The sequence below is a fragment of the Budorcas taxicolor genome, chromosome 15 (genome assembly GCF_023091745.1).
Source record: "Budorcas taxicolor isolate Tak-1 chromosome 15, Takin1.1, whole genome shotgun sequence".
Lineage (NCBI taxonomy): Eukaryota > Metazoa > Chordata > Mammalia > Artiodactyla > Bovidae > Budorcas > Budorcas taxicolor.
The window spans coordinates 75,334,197-75,357,358 of NC_068924.1; the positions used below are offsets into that span (position 1 = coordinate 75,334,197).

Below are 23,162 nucleotides of genomic sequence, written 5' to 3' on the forward strand. Positions count from 1 at the left end.
CAGTATTGCGACTCAGAAGTGTGTGGGTGTGTAGCCAGTTCCCCTTAGGAAGTCACCCCTTTAGAATTCAAAACACACATATATCCCTTCAGAAACTTTTATTTGTATGAACAGTTCCTAGCTCTTGATTTATCTTAGAGCTTTTAAAAGAGTAGTGACCTTATATACTTGAGTTTGAAAAAAAGTTTCTGCTATTAACCAGAAATAATCCTTTCTACTTCTTTCTGGCTTACTCCTTGGAATTAGCCAAAAATAAAACCAAAGTGTACATTTTCTGACGGAGAGATGAGACGGACATCCTGAATTCTAGTGTAGCCTCTTGCTGGTGAAGGACACCTTCGGTTTAGTCCATTTTTTCCAAGCAACACCTGAAGGAGAACTCTAACACCTAAGTCTTTGTGGGAAAATGACCAACAAGCCGCTTTGCAGGCTACAGAAAAAAACGGAGACTGGACATCTTTCCTTCTGTCCCAGGATCAGGGGTGCTTCTATTAACATTGATCAGGTAGAGAGGGGAGGCTGTGCCTAAGGGTGGAGAAGAGGCGGGCTCTAAGCAATCTGTAGTGAGTGAGGCTCAGGATTACAAGGGGGTAGCGAACAGGCTGGCCTACTCTCAGTTCTAGCAGCCAGCTGAGTAGCATTAGTCTAAAAAGCCCCAGACAGAACACTCTTTTAGGAGTTCAGGGAAGGGCTGAGGCGCTGCCTTTCTAACATGTATCAGAAAGTAACATAATACCCGAGTTGGGGGGGGCCTCCAGGGACTTTTGGGTTTGGATAGGGAGGTGCTGGAGGGAGGGAGGGCAAACGCCAGCTGCTCCTGCCCTCAACAGCCTTAGGCCAACACGAACTGCAAATTGGTCAGCAGCACCTTAATGCCTCTGGTGACAGTTACAGCTGAAGTGGCAGGGTCAAGCTTGTAGGTGTTGGCATCTCCCTTTTTATACCGGTCCCGGAAAACATAGATGCTCCCGTTACAGCTGGCGATCTTCCAGAGGGACGGGGCAGAGCTCCAGGCCTCAGGAAGGCAAAGCCGGGTGAAGCTGTCTAGCAGGGGGTTGTAGCACACCAGGGAGTCCCCCTCGGCCACGATGAACACCAGGTCCTTATGCACAGCCGCGTGCATGCGGCCTGCGAAGGGCAGCACGTAGGGCTTCACGTGGCACTTGTCTGTCTCGGTGTCAAAGCACTGGATGAGTCGGGACGGTTTGGTAAAGAAGTCCAGGTCATTCTCCTCCCCCCCCAGTAAGTAGATGATCCCGTTGAGGTTGGCACCAGCGGCCCCTGACACCGCCACCTCTAGCTGGGTTGTCTCAGTCCAGACATTATCACCCACCCGATAATAGATCACCGCGTTGGAGAGGGTGTCCTGCAGTGTCTTGCCACCCAGTGAATATATGGCGTCCTTCCCAGGCACAGACACCAGGGTGTGCTGGAGTCGGTCTCGGGGCAAAGGGGCACACCACTCCCAGTCCACGGTGGCATTGTTGCACTTCCACATGCGCCGTGGGATGGATCCCCCTACCACGTACAGGTCCCCGCCGTGCTTGCAGGCTGCTGTGATCTGGTGGCACAGGCTGTTCTGGCCGCTCACACTGATGGAGTCGTCTTCCGCACAGTGCAAGGACACAGCCAACGAGTGCGTGCGAGAGGACTCCTTCCCGATCAGGTAGATGTGCACGTTCTCCCCAATTTCCTGTCGGCGAAATTAAAGTCAGAAACCGTACCTATCAGCTCGAGGCTAAAGGCGCAGCTGAGACGCACACCCTCGTATCTCGCTCTGACCCACTCCCTTCTAGTTACTGTGTGTCACCCCGACTCTCCTCTGATCACCGTCTTTCAGGTACCTTATGCTGGGACAGAAAACCTGTCACACTCATCCTTCCAGCCTTTTTTGTAACTATGATGAGTTGGTGCTTTAGTCATTCATGCAATGATGAAAGCAGTTCTCTCAAGGAGCTTTGGTGCCCAGAGGCTGCTGGCTTCTAGGCTCACATACATGTCCTCCACCCCAGCTCTTATCAGCTTTAAGCCAGAGACTTACTTGCCAGCCATCAAAGAGGCCAAGCTGGCAAGACAGCTGGAATGCATCTATCTATAGTATGGTGCCCCAACCCTAAAGAAGTCTGCCTTACCTTCAAGTTAGTCCTGAGTGACTCTGAAAAAGCCTCTCTTTCTTCTTTATTAAAATTTATCCAGGCTTCTATTGCCTCTGTTGGGTTCTGGGAACATGGAACTCCATCTGCAAGTCAGAGGAAAGGTATGGTCAATGGCAGTCTGAGGATCCACAAGGGAAATTTAGTCAGTGACTTTAAAAATGGGAATCTCTTTGTTAGACTACCACCATGTATATATATGTATGTGTGTATATGAGAAATTAACCTAAAATTGCCCTTTTTTTCCCCTTAATCAAAATGGATGACTTGATATTCTCCTATTTGCCATGGAAGCAATCTACTAGGCTATAAAGCTCACATTTGAAGTACAGTTATACCTCACTTGCAGGGTTAGCATTGTTACCTAAAAGTTGGCCAGTCACTTGAGAAGCTTCTTATTTAGATGTCTGACTCTTTACAGCCCTATGGACTGTAGTCTGCCAGGCTCCTCTGTCCACAGGATTTTCCAGGCAAGAATACTGGAGTGGGTTGCCATGTCCTACTCCAGGGGATCTTCCCAGCTCAGGGATCAAATCCATGTCTCTTGTGTCTCCTGCATTGGTAGGTGGATTTTTTTTTTTTTTTTACCACTGTGCCACCTGGGAAGCCCCTAACTATCTTGACTCACTGTCAATTTACTCGGGTAACGAGTCCCACAAATACATGCGAAGTGTAGACCGGATGAGAACACTTACGCACAAGAGAGGTTAGAATATAAATGCAGGTAGCTCCTCACTACCTTTTGTGGCTAAGTGCAGCTTTAAAAAAAAAAAGAAAAAAGATATTTGCATATAATGTGAAATGCTGCTTTAGTTTCCTAATCTCTTCCTCTGGAAGGGCCTCTGTCTCTGACATTAACTACTAAACGTCAACTCAATCTCTCTCTCAGAAGGTATCTAAGTAAATTCTTATCAAGAATAATACCGGAAACTAACACCAGGAGCCTGAGGGTACCCTTGTCCTAGAGGAGAACTTTCAGCGGCCGTCACACACGTGCGCAGCTGGGTGTGGCGTTCCCCCTCCCTCTGCTTACCCGAGATGATATCAGTGAGTAGATGGTGGGGCAAGTGAAGAAATTCCTCTGTGCTCTGCAGCTGGGCCAGGTGGGCCTTGGCACAGTGCTTGGCAGCGGTGTAGAGCTCAGGATCGCTGTGTCGGTCTGCTAGCCACATCACCTGCAGGCAGTTGCCCACCTGCACTGTGCGGGCCAGAAACCGAGAACATTCCTCAAAGAGAGCCGTCAGTTGATACATGTCTGACACCTCATAAATCTCCTGCAGCTCCTCTGCGCGGAGCTTCACGGTCCCGTGGTAGATATAATCGACCAGGAGCTGGAAGACAGACTCACTGACATCCTGCAGTACAATCACCCGGTTGTGGGCCTCCTTCAGGTTGGAAGTGAACATGGACCGGAAGAAGCAGCTCTGAGCCGAGAGGACCAATCGGTGGAGCTGAAACTCCCGGCCTTCCACAGAGATGGTGACATCAGCAAAGAGCTCTTCCTCCAAACACAGTTTCATGATGCCCTGAGCCACACGGCCTGAGTGTGACCTATCTTTGAAAGTGTAGTTCACAAAGTAGTTCTCATCCATGGATGCTCCAGGTTCCTCTGGTGATTCCATGGTGGTAGCCAACTTCTCTCTCTGCCAGCTGTCTGTAAAACACCACCACCTTGAGTAACTGAAGGAAGCCACAGTCTATGAATCTAACTGTCCAATTCAGGGAGAGAGAAGGGAAAAGGGAGGAGGGCACAGTCGACCCAGATTAGCCTTAGTCCTGGCCCTGCTAATGACAACTCTGATGATCTCCCTGAATCAAAGCTGGGCTCATTCGCTCACAGTGACATCACATACCTAATAAAATCAAGATTTCCTACGCGAGGTATTTCCTTGAGAAAACATGGAAAACTCCTTTTCCATGATGTAACAAAAGGCTTGGTATTTAGGTCAACATATGAGAGCAAGGAGGAAGCCTGTGATTTTAAAAAGCCCAACCAAATAACCCCTGGACGTAAAACTTGTGGAGGCTCCGGGCAGCAGAACCCGACAAGAAGACCCCTAACGTCCTTGCAGCCAGGCTCCTCTTCCCTGGCGCAGGGAATCCAGACCTTACAATATGAGATTCAGCCTGGGACATCTCTCAGCTCCCCATCTGCTCTTTTCTGAGCCTCTCCCTGGCACTTCCCTGCTCGCCCTAATGACTCCCCAAGACTTCGTCCCAGAACGCGAGACGGAGCTCGATGCGTCTCCGGCAAGGGGCCAGAGGCGGCCCATCGCCACGTGCAGTGTCCCCTCGCCACCTGGAGTCGCCCGGGAAACGGTCGCCAGGGAAACCGTTCTTGTCTTTCCCCTCCCCCTAGCCTGGCCCGCCGGCCCTCAGCAAAAGCTTAGCTCGGGGAGCGGGGGAGGGGTGTGGAATGTGGAGCCCAGACCTCTCGTCCCTTCTTCTCCTCTCATCCGACTGGCTCTTTAGGATCTTTGCCTTCTCTCCAGCCTCTGTCACGCCAAGCTAGGGCCACATTCGCCTCAAGGTCTCCCCACCTGCGGGCTTCGCTTTCTCACCTGCCTTCCCTCCTTTCATTCCGAAGCCCGGAACCTGGAACCTCTGCTTCTGGCCCCGCGACCGCCCGGAAGAAGGTCTGATGCACACTTCCGCTTCTGGTCCGTGCCCTTGGGGGCTCCGTGTCCTACCGGCCTGGCCTCGGCTGCCTGTGTACAGCCGGTAAAGATGGCGGCGGCGGCGGCTCGGGGTTGTTGGCAGAGGCTCGTGGGGTCCGCGGCGCCGGCCAGAGGTGACCAGTGGGCAGCCGGCTGAGGCCCGGGGCAGGAGCGGCGACGCGCCCAGCGGAGGGAGCCCCTCAGGCCTCATCCTGCGCCTCAGCGTCTCTGTCTTTCCATGCAGTGGCCGGGAGACCCTCGGTGCTGTTGCTGCCGGTGAGGCGGGAAAGCGCTGCGGCCGACACGCGCCGTGAGTATGTGCGAGACCGGCCCTTCTCGGGACTGCAGGCGGGGCCGCGTTCGTTCCGTTTGTCAAATGTTTGCTTTGCCCTCGTCCTGGACTGTCTTTCTCTGCGTCCTCCCGGCAAGCCTCTGCTTGTCCTTGGAGAGCTGACTGCACGCGTCCTCCTTGTGTCCTTGGGCCTGTTACGGCCCTGTTGCCGCTTGTCCATTTCTCTCTTTCTCTCTGATTCAACTGTAAGCTCTCTAAAATGACAAGCATAGACTCTGGGCCTCTGAGCCCTATTATAATAGTAGCTCCCGTTAATTGAGTGCTTATTGTATGCCAGGCACCTTGCTAAGCGATTAATGAATGATCATAGTTCCCACAACAATCTTACGAAGTAGATAGTGTTATGCTCTTCTACAGTAGAGTAGGAAACGGTGCAGAGAGGTTGACCAGGATCACAGCACTAGTAAGTGATAAAGCAAGGCCTGCCTGCTGCCAAAGGCGGAGAAAACAATACTCTGCAGCCTATGGTTTGTAGTTGCTCCAGTGATTTAGTGTTACACGAATGAGTGTGGAGATAAGTTCCAGTCAACATAAGCCACCTGAGAATCAGGAGACCTGATCTTTCCCCCTTTCTGGGCCTTAGTTTCCTGGTCTGTGCCAAAAAAAGTTTCAACTACATAATCTGTGAAAACTTTTAAGCCCTGAAGTTCTTAGTTTGAGAACCTACTATGAGCCAGATGTTAAGGAGATACAGAGAATCATAAAGGTTCTAGTTCTCACACTTAAAGAGCTCCTGGTGTGGTAAGAGAACTGAGACCCATGCTGCTTTAGCAGAGTTGCAGGCATTGAGAAGGAAGAACCATGGAGTAAGTTTTGAGAAGAAGTAAACACCCCAGCTGTAATAATAGGTGAGTCTTTGTGGATCGTGTAGGTAGCATCTCCCCAACGTTTTCATCACTTCCTGTTCCGTGGAAGAGGAACTTTCTATCTCCACCTTTCTCAGGATTCTTCAGGGAGTCCTGACTGGGGAACAGCATGCCTCACAAGCTCAAGAGACTATTCAGGCCTCAGTCTGCAGGGCTGATTGCTGCCTTCTACTTTCCTTTTCAAAATATGCCTTCTCTTTCCAGCCACTGTCAGACCACGGAATGATGTGGCCCACAAGCAGCTCTCAGCTTTTGGAGAGTATGTGGCTGAAATCCTGCCCAAGTATGTCCAGCAAGTTCAGGTAATATTCACTACTGGTGTTTGGATTTAGATCAAGAAAGAGCCGTGTTCTCAGGGCATGTGGGAGTGGGCAGCCTGGAATCAAAGCACAGACTCCTCCATCCCAGCTTGGTCCTCTCTCTCTGCCTTAAACCAGGAGGTTCCAGTTGAAGTTACCTGCTCTGGCTGTAGCTTTGTTCCCTCTCCTCTCCTGTTCTGTGTCGCCAGGTGTCCTGCTTCAATGAGTTAGAGATCTGCATCCATCCTGACGGGGTCATCCCAGTGCTGACTTTCCTCAGGGATCACAGCAACGCACAATTCAAATCCTTGGCTGACTTGACGGCGGTGGACATCCCCACCCGGCAGAACCGTTTTGAGGTCAGTCAGGAGATTGAGGTTTGGAGCGTGAAGGAGGGCAAAGGGACAGAACAGTTTCAGGGGGACAGCTGCCTGTGGGAACCGTGGCCGCCTTAGTTTCAGTTCAGGTCGAACAAATACAACACAGCAGTTGACGCGGGGTCTCTGAATCAGGGAGACCTTGAGTTTTAGTTGTAGCTTTGCCATTAATAAGCCGTGTGACTTCAAACATTTTGTTTGGTCTTTCCAAGCTTTAGTTTTTCTTATGTGCAAAATAAGTATCTTTAAAAAGTGTGAAACACCCTACCTCACAGGGTGGTTGTGAGTATTCATGGAGATGGTTCAGGTAGGTTGCTAGCACGCAGTACGTTCTCAGTACATTTAGCTTGTTGTTTCCTCGTCACCTACTTTTTGCCAGATCCTGGGATCGAGAGAGAAGTAACACCCAATACCTGCCCTCCAGAAGTCCCCCACACTCTAGTGAGGAAGAAGGACACAGAGAGCAGTTTACTGTTGGGGGAGGGAACGGCACCCCACTCCAGTATTCCTGCCTGGGAAATCCCATGGACGGAGGAGCCTGGGGAGCTGCAGTCCACGGGGTCTCGAGAGTCAGACACGGAGGGACTAAACCACCCCCACGAAGCAGATACAGTGACTGTTAATTACACTCGAGAAAAGCCTATAAGAACAAAGTAGATTCAACATATTGATATATATATATTTTAAAGTTTACTCTAATCATACAATTCATGGGATGTTATAAGAACACAGGAGGGGCACTTAGCCCAGTCTAGAAGGCTTTTATGAAGGGAGAGAGAAAATTTGTGCTGACTCTTGATGAATAATTAGGAAACCAGGTATTAGTCCCATGGGGGGTGGGGTGGCGGGGAGGAGGAGTTGGGAGACATCCAGTAGTGGGAGCAAAGATAAGCATGCTGACAGGCTGAGCTATAGTGTCGCTTAGGCATTTGCAAGTAGTTGTGAGTATTGGAGCATCTTGAGGTTTTGCGCTTTAGGACAGAAGGCAGGTTCACAGGGTGGAACTTTATGCCCTCATGGTCCCACTCAAGGACTTCTGACCCAGACCCCTCAGCCTGTGGTCATCTTGGTCCTCAGCTCCCTCCATTCTCCCTAGATTGTTTACAACCTGCTCTCTCTGCGCTTCAACTCGCGGATCCGTGTGAAGACCTATACAGATGAGCTGACGCCCATTGAGTCTTCTGTGTCTGTGTACAAGGCAGCCAACTGGTATGAGAGGGAGGTGAGTCTCTGCACATGGTGGACCCTGCACCTGGGCCAGAGTTGCAAAACGCATTGGATTCAGTGGACGCAGTGCAGCCCCTCACCCCTGTGATAGCCAGTTGCCTCTTTTTTCTAGATCTGGGACATGTTTGGAGTCTTCTTTGCTAACCACCCTGATCTAAGAAGAATCCTAACAGACTATGGCTTTGAGGGACATCCTTTCCGGAAAGACTTCCCGCTGTCTGGCTATGTTGAGGTAGGAGCCTTGGAAGTAGGCCACAGGCTTGAGGGGGAGGGACTGGTAGGGATGCTGGGCAGGAATTATGGCCAGTGGATCGTGGTGGGTTAAGAGCATCAATACTGCATTCTATCCGAGCTCCACTCTGACAACAGTTTTCTTATATGCAAAATGGGAACAAGAGTCGTACTTAACAACAGTAGATTTGTAGTAAACTAATTGGTGTATATTTAAAACTGGTGTATTGTAAATGCTCAGCTGTTGTCACCCATTATTTTAATGGTTTTAATGGTCATTTTAATGACCGAGGCAGATTTGAGGACACAGTTTGTCACCACAATCTGAACGTGGAGTGTCTCTTTACCCTGCCTGGATCTCTGGAGAAGGCAAGACACTGAATGTTCAGCCCTCGGATTTCAGTGCTTTACTCAGCACTGCTGTGTGTGGCAGGCTCCAGCAGGAAGCTGGATTATTGTATGTATACATCCGTGGTTTCGTAGCAAAGTAACTTTTCAGAAACGCTGAGGTGGTGGCAATCCAGCCCTTGCTCTTCAGTACCCAGGTCTCTCTGTTTCCTTATATTTAGCATGGTCCCATTTGTAGCAGCGGATTGCCCTCACCTTATCCAGCTGCTGATTTTCCAGTAACAGGAAAAGTCGTGCCACGTTTACTACCTTGCACCTTGGCAGTGATAATGCCAAGGCCCCCAGGCCTGAACTTGAGTGCTTGTCAGCTTAGGTTTATTCTTTTCAGCCACTGACTTGCTCCCTCATCCTGGGCAAATGCTTACTATCAACTTACAGGGTGTGTGGAGGGAATTCCCTAGTGGTCCAGTGGTTAGGATTCCATGCTTTCACTGCCATGGGCCCAGGTTTGATCCCTGGTCGGAGAACGAAGGTCCCACCAAAAGGAGTATGTGGATAGGTGGGCAAGGTCAGTTCTGGTGGAAGAGGAGCTCAGAGCATAGGATGTGGGGTAATGGGCTGGGAAGCCTGCCTGGGTGATGGCAGAGCTTGAGGTAGAGGCCATTGGAGACGGTGGTTGGGTTGTGACCACCTAATGGGTAACACAGATGAGGATGGAGACTAAAAGGGACTGGGACAGGAGTCAAGGACGGAGGAGTAAAGGGGCTGAGGATAGGTTTGGGACAGCGGGCCTTTCGTGGCTGTAACAGGCTTTCCTCAGTGCTCAAGCCTGCCTTTTTCTTTTCCAGTTACGCTATGACGACGAGGTGAAGCGGGTGGTGGCCGAGCCGGTGGAGTTGGCTCAAGAGTTCCGCAAGTTTGATCTGAACAGCCCGTGGGAGGCTTTCCCTGCCTATCGCCAGCCCCCCGAGAATCTCAAGCTTGAAGCCGGAGACAAGAAACCTGAAGCCAAGTAGTTTCAGGGAAGGCATGTGTATCCTAGAAAGCACCTTACCTATAATTGAGTGTCCCTGTAAATAAAATCCTACTAGACTCACCATTTTCTGCATGCTTACCATAAGGAGAAGTGAAGCTTGGACTCAGGAGAGGAGGGAGGTGCAGGCAGGGGTTTTGCTGACTCCCTTAGAGAGACTCTTCCAAACTGAGAATCTGTTTCAGTGGGGCTAAATACTGCAGTTGCGGACAGGGTAACTTGCACACCTAGATATACTTCTGAGACATCCTGGAACTGAAATGGAAAGTTCTCAGTTCACAGGGCTTAGGACGGGTGTGGCATGGAATCTCGGCCACTGCTGGAGAAAGCCCTTTGTCACAGCAGACTATCTCATGGCAGCTCATGGGTCCAGGGGGCCCATGAAAGTAGGGCAGCTCCCACCCACCCTCATCCTGTTCACACCACAAGGTTCCAAGAGCCGACAGCCAGGACCAGGGCGCGCTGCAGCCCGTTGCGAACCCTGTGTCCTGCACCCTGACAGCGCATCGGGCCTGGGCTGAGGGAACCTTCCTGGACTCTGGTCTGAGCTGAGAATGTTGTAAACAAGCAAAGGAGGGTCCCAGTCTGGGGCCAAAGACAATCAGGAGCTGCCGACCTGTCGCCAGGAAACAGTACTCTCCATTCCAGCCAGTCTGGGGTCTGTTCAGCCGGTGGCTGAGTGCCTGAGGGGAAGAGTTCTCTGCCTGTCCAGGGGCCATTCAGCCAGCCCACCAGGCAGCTGGAAGATCACGCTTTGCGGCTGTTGTTCTTGGCTACTGAGGGGCTTCCTGGAGGCTGGGCCAGACTGAGTGTCAGAGGCTAGAGTCAGTTGCAGTGTTCTGGGGGTGAGGACAGATAGTAAGGCAGTCTTACTGCCTGGGGTCTCGCCTACCTCTTTGGGAGGGCCAAGCCTGAGCTGTTTGCTACCAAATGCCTTTTTCCTATTAACTAAGCATCCCGCCCATCTGGGCAGGAATAGGCTTAGGGCCTGACAAGCTGGGAGCCAGGCTCCTACTGCCAACAACCAGATTTCACATTTCTCTGGGATGGAAAGAGCCCCTAGGAAGCCAGAGCCCGCCCCTCCCTGCTGAGCTCTGAAGGACGAGACGCAACGCAGGGAGCAGCTGGAGCAGCCTAGTGGAAAGCTGGAGCCCCAGTGTGTGCCAGGCGGATGGAGGTGCAGAGAGACCCTGCGAAGAACAAGACTCAGAGGGCCTGGGGGAGCATGGCTGGGACAGTGCAGTTCCTGGCTTGGCTGACGGTAGCCATTTGCCTCCTCCCCGGGGTGACTACAACCTACCACCATGCAGGTACCTGGGCCTTAGGGTGGGGTGGATGGGAGCTGAGGCAGGCTGGTGGCTGACAGAAGTTAATACTTGGTCCTATCTGAGCCCAGCAGGGCTTAGGAACTGTGGGTGTGATAGCTGCCAGGCTGTCCTGTGGAGTGGGGGACAGAATGATAGGCCTCACTCACAACCAGAAAGGTCCAGGTGAAGTGAGGGTGGTTCGCCCTTGGTGCTCTCAACGGGCCTCGGGCTTCTTCCGGCTGATGTGCAAAGCAGGACCTCCTGCACTGCCCTGGGCTTAGGGCAGACATTCCAAGGGTTAGGCAGCACCCCAGAGAGATGCGGAAGCTGCGGCAGACATCCTGCTTTGCCTGGCCTCCCGTCTTGCACACAGTCACTTACTGAGGAGCAGGAAAGGACTAGGTCCTTCTCAAAGGGGTCTTCACCTTTGGGGAGGGTCACTGGCACTGTTTCAGGTCATGCTGTCCCCCGATGATGATAGGGAGGGGTAATGGGAAGTGAAGTGTCTTGTGACTCATTGGCCTGGAGCTCTTGGCCAGGGGAACTGTAGAAGTTCAAGGAGGAGTCCTGGACATTTGCCGAGATGGTATCTGGGTTCAGGATGATGCCTGGGAGAGTGAATGTCTATGTGCGTGTGTGTAGGGGGAGGTGGACATGGGGTGGCATTCCTGTTCTTTTGTAGATAGAACTTCTGGGCACCCCCACCAGGCAGCTCAGGGGCACTCTGGGGATGCTGGGGTGTTCAGGGTGGAACTTGGCAGGGCCCTGACTCCTCTCTGCTGCCCCAGGGCAGCCCACGGACAGCACCAGCGTGGGAGGTGGCCCGAAGGAGCCAGAGGCCCCGGAAGTGATGTTCGAGGTCTTTCCTCCAGCCTGGGACGTGGGGGTGGGAGTATCCAGAGGTCCCCGAGCTCAGGGCCGGGAAGGGTGATGCCTCAAGCTGGGGCTGCTGGGGGAGGGGGCAACCCAGCATGGGTCCTACTGCCTGCTTGTGGCCCCCAGCACAATACTGCTCGCTGACCTGCTCCCTAGGCCCCAGCCCACCCCTTACGTGGCTCCCCTTGCAGCTGCTCTGGGCGGGGCTGGAGCTGGATATCGTGGGGCAGCTGCGCCTCCAGGACGAGGAACTGGCATCCACACGTCCAGGCCGCCGGCTCAGGCTCCTCCTGCAGCACCAGGTGCCCAGGGACTTGGAGGGCGCTGAGCAGCGGCTGCAGCAGCTCCAGGACCTGCGGAAGGGACCTCCTCTTAGCCCTTGGGACTTTGAACATCTGCTCCTCACAGGCGTGTCCTGTGTCTACCGGCTCCACGTGGCCAGCGAGGCCGAGGAGAGAGGCCGCTGGGCCCAGGTGCTCACCCTCCTGGCACAGGAAGCACTCTGGGACCTGTGCAAAGGCTTCTGCCCCCAGGGCCAGCCCCCTCCTCTGGGGCCCTGGGCCTCCATGGTTGACTCCTTCCCCTAACCCCTCCCCTTTTGCTTGCCATCCCTCCTTCCCCCTCGCCCACCAGCCCCAACCTGAGCCAGACCCACCTTTGGCAGGGGCTTCCATCTGGCAGCCGGTTCTTGCCACTGTGTTCGGGTCTCTGGGCTTGCCTTGTATAACTGGACCCCAGTCTACCCCTCCCCCATCTTCTTCCTCGGGCCCAGGTTCTGGGTCCCAGACCAGCAGGCACAGACCTAAGGGCAGGACTTGCAGGCAGTGTGTGTGTTTGAGAAGTGTGTTTAAGAGATGCTGAAAAGGAAGCTCCCACCCTCCAACTCCTACCCTGCTAGCCCAGGTAACTCCTAAGTGCCCAGTGCCCAATCTTATGTAGATACCTCTTTTAAACCCAACCAAGGCTCTGGGGGTACCTAAGTTGCTCAAGTATCCCATCTAGGCTGGGAGAATAGACTGGACATTTTTAGTTGTCTGTTGGAAGAATGAGGGGAAGCAGGTGAAGAAACATTTTCTTTTGGGGGGCAGGGAAGTGAGAAATGTTTTTTGGTCCATCTAACAAAGCTCAGAGAAGGGGGTGAGGTTGGGAGGAGATTGAGGCTGGCTGGAGTGGTTCTGATCCTGTGTAGCTCATCCCATAAAATGTTCTGTTCAGGCCTCCTGGAGCCCTGTGTCGTTCTGTGTCAGATAAGTTTGTTAACCGCGACTCTGAGCAAACCCCCCTACCCATCCTGGGAAGGCAGGAATCGGCAACCAGATAGCAGCTGCCTTCCGCATTCACCACCGCCCTTACGGGGAGCCAGAAGGTACCGTTTCCTTGAATCCCATACACCCAGTGAGGCCGCGGGGTGTTGTCCCTTGTCACAGAAAAGGAACTAGATGGGCCCTAAAAATCACATCGGAGTTCAACGGGGAAGAGCTACAGGGACCGACTGGAAACGGACATGGAGGGGAGACCCACGCGGAGTTAGACCGGACAGGAAGGGTCCAATCAAATTCTCACCTCGCTCGCCCAGGGAGAATCCTGCCCTCGGCCTGCCGACCCCCCACCGGGGTGGTCCCTCTTCTCCCGCCCCGCCCCAAGACAACAGCGGCGCAGTGAGGACAAAGCGCAGGACCCCGGCAGACAGGCGCCGGCGCAGGCCCACTTTATTGGCAGAGTCCGCCACGCGCGGCGGGCCGTCATGCTCGCGCCGGCGGGGCGTTCGGGCCGCGGGTCCGGGCTCGGCATGCACGCCCCGACCCCGCCCCGCCCCACCCCGCCCCACCCCGAGCGGCTCTCCGGGTCGGGGATCAGAGCTCGGGCGGCCCGAGGCCCGGCGGGCCGGCGGGCGGGAGGTCGGGGTACACCAGGAAGCCGGAGAAGGTGATGTACTTGCCGTGGTTGCTGTAGGCGCCGTAGCCGTCGCGGTCGTGGCTGAGCAGCCAGACGGCGTCGCCGCGCCGCAGCGCCAGCATCACGCTCTGGCTCTGCACCTCGCGGCGCCGCGACGCGCCGTCGTCGTAGATCATGGCCTGCACCTCGTCGCGGTTCTTCATCAGCTTCACCGACAGCGTCTTGCGCGGCAGCTTGCCCAGCGTGAAGGAGAAGAAGTAGGCGCCGGGCAGGCGGCAGCGGAACACGCCGGCCGCCGCGTCGAAGTCGCCGCCGATGTTGACCAGCTCGGTGTCGAAGGCCAGCGGCCGGTGGCGCGGCCCGGGGCCCGCGTCCGAGCCCACCAGGCTGCGCGTGCGCGCCGCCGAGAAGGCCGAGCGCGGCTCCGCGGGCGCGGGCGGGCCCCCGCGCGCGGGCGCCTCGGCGTCGGCGTACACCAGGTAGCCGCTGAAGGTGGCGCCCGGCGCGCCCAGCGCGTACCGCGGGGCGCCGTGCAGCCGCAGCCACACCGCGTCGCCGTAGTCGAGCTGCAGCATGGCGCTCTGGCTGGCGGCGCGGCGCGTGCCCGGCCGCCGCTGCTCGTCGAAGGCCAGCGCCTGCACCTCGTCGCGGTTGCGCACCAGCATCACCGACAGGCTCTTGTGCGGCGCCTTGCCCGCCGTGAAGGAGAAGAAGTAGGCGCCCGGCACGCGGCAGCGGAACTGCCCGGTGGCCGGGTCGAAGTCGCCCCCGACGTTCACGTACACCTTGTCGAAGGTCACCGCCATCTCCGACGTGCCCTCCAGCGGGGTGGTGCGCGCCGCCGAGAAGGCCGAGCGCAGCTCCGCGGACCCCGGGGCCGGGCCCGGAGCCCCGCAGGCCGCCGGGCTCAGCAGGCCCAGCAGCAGCAGCAGCAGCAGCATGGCGCCTGGGACGGGAGGCACGAGGGGGAGGGAGGCGAGGGTTGTGGAGGGGCGGCCGGGGGGCCGGGTCCCCCTGCACAGCCCCCCCTTGACCCACAACTCGGACTTCTGGTTTTCTACACACCGAGACTGGCTCAGAGGTTCTCAAAGCTTAAGTGGGCCTCGGTGTCACCTGGAGGGCCTGTTAACACACATTGTTGGCCCGCGCCCCTGCCTCGCCTGGGATGTGCTGTGCTTAGTCACTCAGTCGTGTCCGACTCTTTGTGGCCCCATGAACAGTAGTAGCCCACCAGGCCCCTCTGTTCATTGAAGTCTCCAGGCAAGAATACTGGAGTGGGTTGCCATTTCCTTTCCCGCTCGTCTAGGACGAGGCCTGAGAATTTCCTTTGCTCACAGGCTCCGAGGTAATGCAGAGATGCTGCTCGTCCAGACACCAGTTTGTGAACAATTAGATCCGTGACCTATTTTTTCTTTTTGTAACCACCAGACCCCTTTGTGTAAAATTTCGCAGATACCAGTGGAAATGCTCAGGTTCAAGGGTCCTAATGCCCTGTCTGCTGCACTTGCCACGTGCCCTTCTCCTTGACACCCAGGGGCCCTGGAAACACAGAGGGTGGTCAGGGCGTCCGGGGTTATCTTCAGCTTCCAATCGGCTACATTTTCCTGGTCTGTTCCATGGCCCTTAGCATGCCGCTCACTCAGGCACTGGCTGTCTGTACTGGCACTCTCCTTGATGGCTGCTTTTTAAGCCCCCATCTTGGCAGGAAATAGCTGCTCCCTGACCTGACTCATTGGAAAAGACCCTGATGCTGGGAAAGATTGAGGGCAGGAGGAGAAGGGGACCACAGAGGATGAGATGGTTGGATGGCATCACCGACTCAATGGACATGAGTTTGAGTAAGCTCCGGGAGTTGATGATGGACAGGGAGGCCTGGCGTGCTGCAGCCCATGGGGTCGAAAAGAGTTGGACACGACTGAGCGACTGAACTGAACTGAACCGACCCGTTTCCTGGCCTGTGACCCAGTGAAGGGTCAGCTCCCACCCTGGACCTCCAGAATCACCAGGGGCCCTTCTTGCGCTGAAGAGGTCAGAACAGTTGGGTTTTGAGGTAGTTCCCTCCCCCCACAAAATCAGAGTAAGCTCCGGGAGTTGATGATGGACAGGGAGGCCTGGCGTGCTGCAGCCCATGGGGTTGAAAAGAGTTGGACACGACTGAGCGACTGAACTGAACTGAACCGACCCGTTTCCTGGCCTGTGACCCAGTGAAGGGTCAGCTCCCACCCTGGACCTCCAGAATCACCAGGGGCCCTTCTTGCGCTGAAGAGGTCAGAACAGTTGGGTTTTGAGGTAGTTCCCTCCCCCCACAAAATCAGAGTAAGAAGAGAAAGGGACTCTTTCCTCTGAGCTTTGGGGTTGGTCCCTGAGGGGAAAGAGAGAGCCAGGGGCTGCTGGGGATACAGTGGCAGAGGGGTTCCAGCGGGCTTTGCCAGGTCTTTGAGGTCAGCAGCTTGGTTCCTCGGTAGGAGCGCTGGGTGTACAAGACTGGCAGCTAAACCTGGGCTCAGGTCCTAGCGCTACTCCTCTACATGCTGTGAAACCTTAGGCAAGTTCCCAAATGTCTCCGGGCACGGCCCCTTCTGTATAAACTGGGGGAGGATATCCGCCTAACAACCTTACTGAGGATGCTCTGAGATAGCAGGTGTGAGCACCTCTGTTGGATGGCAGTGCAGTCAGTTTTGGGGAAAAACTGATCTGATCAAGTTTTTTTTTTTTAATCTAATTTTTAAAAATTACATTGGAGTATAGTTGATGATCAAGTTCTTGGCATAAGGGGTTAGGGTTCAGTAACCCTTACCCCTGGAAGCTTGGTGAAGGCACTACTTGACTCAGATTGTCTCGGAAGATAGGGAGATGCTTCCTCCATAATGCTTCCTAGTAGGGCACAGGCTCTGGGGACTGAATTCCCTGAAGCCCTGAAGTGGAGGCAAAGCGGGAAAGAAAATGAGCTGGCAACAGCTTAGCATGTGGGCTTCTATAGGAAATGCCCTGGGAGTGTGTGTACCTTTGTGTCACTTAGAGATGCTGGGGGCCTGCCAAGAAGGAGTGCCAGGAGCAGGTGCACAGATGCGCTGTGCTCAACAAGGACGTTCACCTGAAGGCAGGTGGGCACTGGAGTGCGGCCCGCATCCTATTTGCCCAACAGTGTGGAACTGCTGCAGCTGGGGAGTGTGCCTTTTTCTGCTTCTCATAAGAAAGACCCCCAAGTCCCTAGCCCAGCTGAACACTCTCCTTCCAGAGACAGTACCTTTCCTCATTCTTACAAAGGTGCCCCTTGGGCTAGCCAGTCGCTTGTTGAGGGCAGCGGTGGGGGGAGTGGGGGTCCCTGCAGCAGTGACGATTGCACCTCCCAGTATTCATCGCAGTCCCTTTCCCAGGGCACTTCTTTCACCCATCTGAGTGTCACAGCTAACCTGCAAGGCGGGTGGGCCCTCTCCCATTTTACAGGGGAGAAGCTGAGGTCCAACCAAGGGAAGCGTTTTAGCCGGCGGTCACCCCTGGGGCCCTGAGGCGAGCCTTGAATGGAGGCCTTTTGGCTCCAAATTCAGTGTGCTTTCCTCTCCACCACCTTTCCCTTCTAAACGTAGATATGTCCAGCCAACCTGTTATCTGCCTCAGTTTCCCTTTTTGCAAAAATAGGAGGGGAGAGAAGTGGAATGAGTCTTGGGATCTAGGGCTAAGGGGGAAGAAAGCAAAACCAACCAAAAAAACTAACGTTTTTGTCTCCTGGGAATATGGGAGCATCACAACTCTTCCTGACCGTGCGGCTCTCCTATCAGGTCTTGGCCCGGGATCATCCGCCCACTGGACCCTCGGTAATCTGCCGGCTGCGCCTCGTGCACCCTGCCAGTGCCTGAGGGCCCTCCTGTGTGTTCGGTACCCGGCCCTGCCCATTTCTCAGATCCCTAGGTCCCCATCATTCCCTAAGCCTCCTTCCCGGAGCAGGTCAGAGGTGAGAGGGTGTCAGGTGGGCGTCACAGCTCCAGGGAAGGAAATGGCTGTTCCTGGCTTCGTGCAGGTGAGGCTCAAAACAATCACCTTCGAAGAGAAAAAAAACTAGGACACGGTGCGCTGGATAGAAACCCGGAGCCGACCGTGGAGGTGCAGCCATGGCAGGCTAAGGGGATTCCAGAGACCCTCCCAGCGAACCCCACTCCCCAGTCACCCCCTCCCTCAAGCTCTGCCCAAAGCGCCCTCTCCACCTACCTTGAAAGCCCCTCGGGCTCCCAAGAAGATGAGTCCCCCTTTCACGGAAGAAGCCAATTAATCCTTTCTCATTAAAAAAAGAAAAAAAAAATCCCTCAGAAAATGGTACCTCCCCGCCTCTCCCCCAGATCTTCCTTCATCCATCCTTTCGGATGAAAAGCCCTTGAGCCTCTTTCATGGAAGAAGCTCCCAGATCCTCCTTTCAGGGGAAAAAAAAAAAAAAAAAGGATTCAATTCCCGGCCCCCGCTTCCCGTCAAGGAGGAAGCCTGGCTCCTCGCGCCCCAGAGCAGCCCTCACCTGGCTGGGGGCGGCGGTCGGTCGGGTTCGCTCCGCGCCCGCGATCCGGTCCGGGCTGCGGGCGGGCGCGGGGCTGCGCACTGGCCGCCCGCGCTGCGGCGGGGCCGGGCCTGGCGGGGGCGGCGGCGCCGGGGGCGGGCGGGGCGCGGGGACCCCGGGGTGGGTGGGCGCGGGGCGGCGAGGGAAAGCGGACTGCGGGAGAGCGAGCCGCCGGGCCCGCGCGGGGAGAGGCGGGCAGAGGCGGGCCGGGGGAGAGAGGGAGGGGCGCGCCGAGCGCCGGGGCCCAGGGGCACCGCACGCAGGCCCCCTGCGCGGGCCGCGCGGGCGCCCGCCTCGTCCTCCTCCGTGACCTCCCTCGGGCTTCAGCCTCTGGGTGTGCAGAGCAGGCATCAGGAATCCAAGTTAGCAGATGGGGAAACTGAGGCAGAGGCCCCCCCCCCCACCTCCCCCCCCCGCCCCACTCCCGTCCCCAGCCCCGGGGTGGCTCGGGGCTGTCTAGAGACCCAGCCTCCTCCCTGCTTGGAGGAGAGGGGGCTGGAGCGGGGCGCGGAGACTGGACTAGCCTCGGGGCTGCAAGGGCAGCGGAAGGGGAGAGCGAGTTCGGCGGGGACAGGCTCAGGGCAGGGGAGGGGGTCTGCGGGAAGAGAAGGATAAATGGGTCAGTGCCGCCAGGAGAGGAGGGGCTTACAGTGACCGCGTTTTCTTCCTCCCCTCCAAATCGGAAAAGGCCGTGGCTGGTTAGGAAGGAAGGAGGAAGACCAAACTCCTAGGCATCAGAGGGTCAGCCCGGTGGGGGTGGAGGGGTTGTCCCCGGGGAGGGGGCGAGGAAGGAGGGGTGTCCTTGCAGAATTGCCTTGTGGCGGGAAGGCTGCCTTCACAGCATCTGCAAGGAGGGAGGGGGTTGAGAAAGGCGATAGGAGGCCTCAATGGGTCTGTGTTGCCGAGGGACACTTACACCCCGCCGAGCTGGGCCCAGGGCGGGTGGGCAGGCCCCAGCAGGATCCCCGGGCTGGGAGCAGCTGCCGTCCCACCGCGGCACTCTGCGGGGCCCTTCCACCGCTTCCACCCTGGACTCGGACCCCACCTCCGGGAGGCTGCAGTCCTCTCCTGCAGGCTGTGCTGGGCATGCAGTGGCTGAATGGATGGTCGTGAAGAGCCCACTCCCAGCTGCCAGAAGCAGGAGCCCTCAGACTCAGGAGGCCCAAGTTCTAGTCCTGGTCCTGCCCCAGCCACTCTGTGACCCCCTGCGCTCTGGAGCTCTCCTGCAGCTCTCAGAACCTACACGACCCCAGTTAATCCAGCATGGGTTAGTCCTCATGAAGGTGTTGACAGTGATGAACTCTTTAAATATTCTTCAGGTGTTGAGGGAAAGATGAGGTGAATGGATATGTACCTGAACAGAAAGGAATGGATGGAGGCATTTCTGGATGGGCACAGGGTATTCGGGGGAACACAGGATGAAGCCCCTGTCTAGCCCTTCCAGACTATCCTTTGTCTCCTCACCAGCCTGTAAAGGTCTAGGAGGGGTGTGGGGAGAGGCTTAGGAGGGCTGGGGAAGACAGGAAGCCGATCTGGGGCAGCCACAACCCTTCTTAGGGCATCAGTGCCTCTTCTGAACCAGGAGGTTGAGGTTGCCATCATGAAGGTGTGCTTTGAAGGTGTGATTCTGATGGTGGAAGGACTGGGAAGAAGGCAGGGCTCTAGAGGCAGAACAGCTAAGCCCAGTGGGGCTCTGTCTCAGGCTGAAAGCCATTTGACCCTCCCTGGGTCCACAAAACGTTTCACCAGAGGAGTCAGGGTGGGGGGTGGAGACAGGTGGCTGAGGCAGGGTTTGCGTCAAGGGATGGGACGAGGTGGCCACTGGCAAGGAGATATGGAGGAGGAGGATGCCATGTACTAGCGGGCATCTAGGGGGTGGGCGCCCCGGAAGGGAAGTTAGGGGGCAGCAGGGTTCAGAGCAAACAGCCCCAGGGCTCAGTTGCAGTTCCTGCCTGCTCCAGCTCTGTCCTGAACAAGTTGGAGCAACAGTAATAATTTTCATAGCGAGTTCCTTTCACTGGGTGTTGCACATGCTACCAGGCCCCCTCTCAAGCCCCCAGGTCTACGTGGAGGCCACCTCCTGGCAGCTCCTGAGCTTGCTCTGTGTCTCTCCTGAGGCATTCCCAGCTATGGAGGCAAGGGTGGGGCAGGCTGGAAGTGGGAAATTAACACCCTCCAGGGTAATCCTCAACAAGGAGGGTCCAGAGTTAGCGGGTAAATCCTCTCGCTTTCAGTCCCCCTGAAAGCGGGACAATCCTCAATTCCCAGCTGTGTTCCAGTCTCAGACTCCAGAAGAATGGACCAAAGTCGTCCATGGGGAAAACCTGCTTATCCCTGTAGGCTTTGCTTGCTTTCCTCTCTTGCCTCACTTCCCCACTTGCTCAACCTGCTCTGGGATCACCTCCTAAATAAACTACTTGTATCCAAATCTCTCAGGGTCAACTTTTGGGGATCTCAAACTGAGACAATGAACCATAACTATGTTAAGTGCTTTTTCATTTCACCCCTTATTTAATTCCTATTTATTTATGGCAGTGCTTTGAGGGATGTGGGATCTTAGTTCCCCGACCAGGAATGAAACCCATCCCCTGCAATGGAAGCACAGAGTCTTAACCACTGGATTGCCAGGGAAGTCCCCTTATTTAATTTCTAAACATCCTCTGAAGTAGGTGTCACGAACCCAGTTTCACACAGGAGCAGTAAGGAAGTCAGTGCACAGAGAGGGTTCAAAGTCAGGTCGATCTGACTCCAAACCCTGTTCTTGATCTCTATCCTCTGCAGCCTTCCTGATTTTTTGATACTCTCTGGGCCTTAGGTTTCATCTGTAAAATGAGGAATGAGCCCTTGAGTATGAAGGGAGGCAATGTACCCAGTGCCTCCTGCAGCTAGGCCTTGTCAGTGAGATGTAAGCAGAAATCATTAGGAAGGACGTCCCTGGTGGTCCAGTGGTTAAGACTGTGAGCCTCCATTGCAAGGGGGTATGGATTCGATACCCAGTGGTAGAACTAAGATCCCCCATGCCTTATGGCTTGGCAAAAAAAATAAAATAAAATAACAACAACAAAAATTATTAGGAGAGAAAGTGGTTTAAAGGGACTGACTAGGCCCACTCTTTTTGCCCTCACTTTTCCCTTTTCCTGGAATGTATGCATGAAGGCTGGAGCTCCAGTTGCCACATTGGGCCAGGAGACAGCAATGAAATTTTCTGAAACAGTGTTAAATAGGGTACTCAGGAGGAAGCTGAGATGAATAGGATGTAGAGATCCTGCTCTCAAGGAGCTGATCATTTAGGGAGAGCGGCAGGATTTGGGTATAAAGAACCACAATAGGTAAAAAGAGATCAGCACCAGGAGAGAGGTACAGAAATTCCTCCTGGGGGAATCAGGGCGGTGTCACAGGAGTTATTTCCAAATGACGGGGAGGATTTTACATTGTGCTGGTAGAGGAGTAAGGGAGTGGGATCCAGTCTAAGTTAAAATTTTGAGCAAAGGCGTGGAGCTGGCATGGATGCGCCAGTGTGTGGCTAGTTGAAGAGGGAAGGGTTTGTGTAGAGACGCGGCAGATAAGGTGTGTGGGGCTTAAATGCTGAGCTAAGGAGCTCGGTTTAACCTGCAGCAGAAGGGAGAATGCCGAGAGCAGTATTTTAAGATTGTTCCAGCCACAGAGTGAAAGGCAGGGGACAGAAGAGGCAGGGAGATCTATAAGAATCTACTCAAAGTGTCCAATCTAAACCACACAGGGTTAGTAAGAAAGGAAACGAAAGGGCAGAAACAGATGGAAGAGAGGCTGAGAAGAGTTGCAGACACAGAGGGCACACGCACACAAGCTCACAATTTAATTAGCTTCTTGGTTTGCCGACGGATTACAGGGGAATTAGCAGAGCTCAGAGTCGAGGGACCTTGCTGGGAGTTGAGGGGAAGCTAATGAGAAAGCCAACAACAAGCCCCAGGGAGAAACAAAAGGGGAGGGATCATTAGCCAAGCAGAGAAGCTGGCAGGAGAAACAGATGTCAGGGCGCTGAGTCCCTGCCTCCCTGGGAGATTTCAGCCTTCCGAGGGGAGCAGACGTTCAGAGCGCCTGGGCTAGGCTCCTGGCCCCACGACGCCTGATTCCAATCCCTCTGAGCACTTGGTAAAGAGCCGGGAATGGGGGAAGTTGGGAGTGGCTGTGAGGAGCAAGTTCTTAACTCTCCGTTGGCCCTTTTCCCAGAAGCAGATCCCTAGGTCCTTCTGCAGATGGGGAGGTCAAGGCCTGCTCCTGACTAGACGTGGCAAATTGCATTTTCCAAAGACAGCTGTGACGGCATCTCCCATCCCACCTTGCTTTTATACTGAGACCACACCACTACCCTCTAAGAGGCCTTGGGTTCACCCGTAAAAGGTGATGCCGCTTCAGTCTGATGTTCGCTCTCTTGAAATTCACACTTGGAATCCAGCCATCATGATGTGAGAAAGCCCAGGCCTTACGGAAAGGCTGTGTGTAGATGTGGTGGCCAACAGCCTGAGGCAGGACCAGTTATCTGATTTGCAGGGTCCAGGGCAAAATGGAAAGACAGGGCTTTTTGTTCAAAAATTAAGAATTTAGGTGGTGAGAACTGCCTTACACCAAGCATAGAGGCCACGTGTGGGACTCTGTGTAGTCGTATAAGGCATCCTGTGAAGCTGGCCCTGACCCCAGCTGAGGTCCAGCATCCACTGTTTGCGGTACGACTACGGAAGCCTTCAAGATGACTCGGGGCCCAGGCACAGTCTGATGGCAACGGCGAAAGAACTCCAAGCGGGACCCACCTGGCTGACCCAGTGCACTTCCAGATCCACTAGGGACAGAACTGACTGTTTTAAACCAGAAATTTTTGAGTTACTGCACAGCCTTAGATAGTTGGAACACTGGCGGAGCTAGAACGTGTCACAGTTGGACTGAAGAGGCAGCACACTGACTGAGTTTCCCCGCGAACCCAGACTCGTCTGAGCTGATGTTTCAGGTCCTTCTTGGCCCAC

At 55.1% G+C, this 23,162-nt stretch overlaps 4 protein-coding genes across 6 annotated transcripts; 2 read left to right on the plus strand and 2 right to left on the minus strand.

Annotated features, from left to right (window-relative positions):
* Positions 1–83: 83 nt before the first annotated feature.
* Positions 84–4,758, minus strand: KBTBD4 (kelch repeat and BTB domain containing 4). Of its 2 annotated transcripts, none has more exons than XM_052652254.1 (4): positions 4,715–4,758; positions 3,187–3,807; positions 2,133–2,239; positions 84–1,693 (listed from the first exon to the last, which is right to left on the minus strand). In XM_052652254.1, exons 1-4 carry the CDS (start codon positions 4,731–4,733, stop codon positions 833–835), a joined length of 1,608 nt encoding a protein of 535 aa, XP_052508214.1. In that variant the 5' UTR covers positions 4,734–4,758; the 3' UTR covers positions 84–832. The 2 variants fall into 2 exon arrangements, with proteins under 2 accessions (XP_052508214.1, XP_052508213.1); XM_052652253.1 differs by having other exon boundaries at positions 4,585–4,724.
* Positions 4,759–4,818: 60 nt separating this feature from the next.
* Positions 4,819–9,606, plus strand: NDUFS3 (NADH:ubiquinone oxidoreductase core subunit S3). The gene is made up of 7 exons (XM_052652410.1): positions 4,819–4,944; positions 5,055–5,120; positions 6,233–6,330; positions 6,537–6,686; positions 7,801–7,926; positions 8,044–8,163; positions 9,359–9,606. Exons 1-7 carry the CDS (start codon positions 4,881–4,883, stop codon positions 9,524–9,526), a joined length of 792 nt encoding a protein of 263 aa, XP_052508370.1. The 5' UTR covers positions 4,819–4,880; the 3' UTR covers positions 9,527–9,606.
* Positions 9,607–9,726: 120 nt separating this feature from the next.
* FAM180B (family with sequence similarity 180 member B) lies at positions 9,727–12,934 on the plus strand. Of its 2 annotated transcripts, XM_052652411.1 has the most exons (3): positions 9,727–10,853; positions 11,639–11,709; positions 11,918–12,934. In XM_052652411.1, exons 1-3 carry the CDS (start codon positions 10,715–10,717, stop codon positions 12,311–12,313), a joined length of 606 nt encoding a protein of 201 aa, XP_052508371.1. In that variant the 5' UTR covers positions 9,727–10,714; the 3' UTR covers positions 12,314–12,934. The 2 variants fall into 2 exon arrangements, with proteins under 2 accessions (XP_052508371.1, XP_052508372.1); XM_052652412.1 differs by lacking the exon at positions 11,639–11,709 and having other exon boundaries at positions 10,720–10,853.
* A 645-nt stretch (positions 12,935–13,579) lies between these two features.
* C1QTNF4 (C1q and TNF related 4) lies at positions 13,580–14,563 on the minus strand. The gene has a single exon (XM_052653302.1). It carries the CDS (start codon positions 14,561–14,563, stop codon positions 13,580–13,582), a length of 984 nt encoding a protein of 327 aa, XP_052509262.1.
* Positions 14,564–23,162: the final 8,599 nt, after the last annotated feature.

Excerpts from the sequence above, each read along its gene's own strand:
- FAM180B (XM_052652411.1), top strand. The coding sequence starts at position 10,715 with ATGGAGGTGCAGAGAGACCCTGCGAAGAACAAGACTCAGAGGGCCTGG. Across the intron at positions 10,854-11,638 it reads TACAACCTACCACCATGCAG|GGCAGCCCACGGACAGCACC; the intron begins GTACCTGGGCCT and ends CTGCTGCCCCAG. Across the intron at positions 11,710-11,917 it reads CCCCGGAAGTGATGTTCGAG|CTGCTCTGGGCGGGGCTGGA; the intron begins GTCTTTCCTCCA and ends CTCCCCTTGCAG.
- KBTBD4 (XM_052652253.1), bottom strand. The coding sequence starts at position 4,609 with ATGAGAGGAGAAGAAGGGACGAGAG. Across the intron at positions 3,808-4,584 it reads AGGAGAAGAAGGGACGAGAG|ACAGCTGGCAGAGAGAGAAG; the intron begins GTCTGGGCTCCA and ends GGTGTTTTACAG. Across the intron at positions 1,694-2,132 it reads CACTCAGGACTAACTTGAAG|GAAATTGGGGAGAACGTGCA; the intron begins GTAAGGCAGACT and ends TTTCGCCGACAG.
- NDUFS3 (XM_052652410.1), top strand. The coding sequence starts at position 4,881 with ATGGCGGCGGCGGCGGCTCGGGGTTGTTGGCAGAGGCTCGTGGGGTCC. Across the intron at positions 5,121-6,232 it reads CGCTGCGGCCGACACGCGCC|CCACTGTCAGACCACGGAAT; the intron begins GTGAGTATGTGC and ends TTCTCTTTCCAG. Across the intron at positions 7,927-8,043 it reads CCAACTGGTATGAGAGGGAG|ATCTGGGACATGTTTGGAGT; the intron begins GTGAGTCTCTGC and ends TCTTTTTTCTAG.
- C1QTNF4 (XM_052653302.1), bottom strand. The coding sequence starts at position 14,563 with ATGCTGCTGCTGCTGCTGCTGCTGGGCCTGCTGAGCCCGGCGGCCTGC.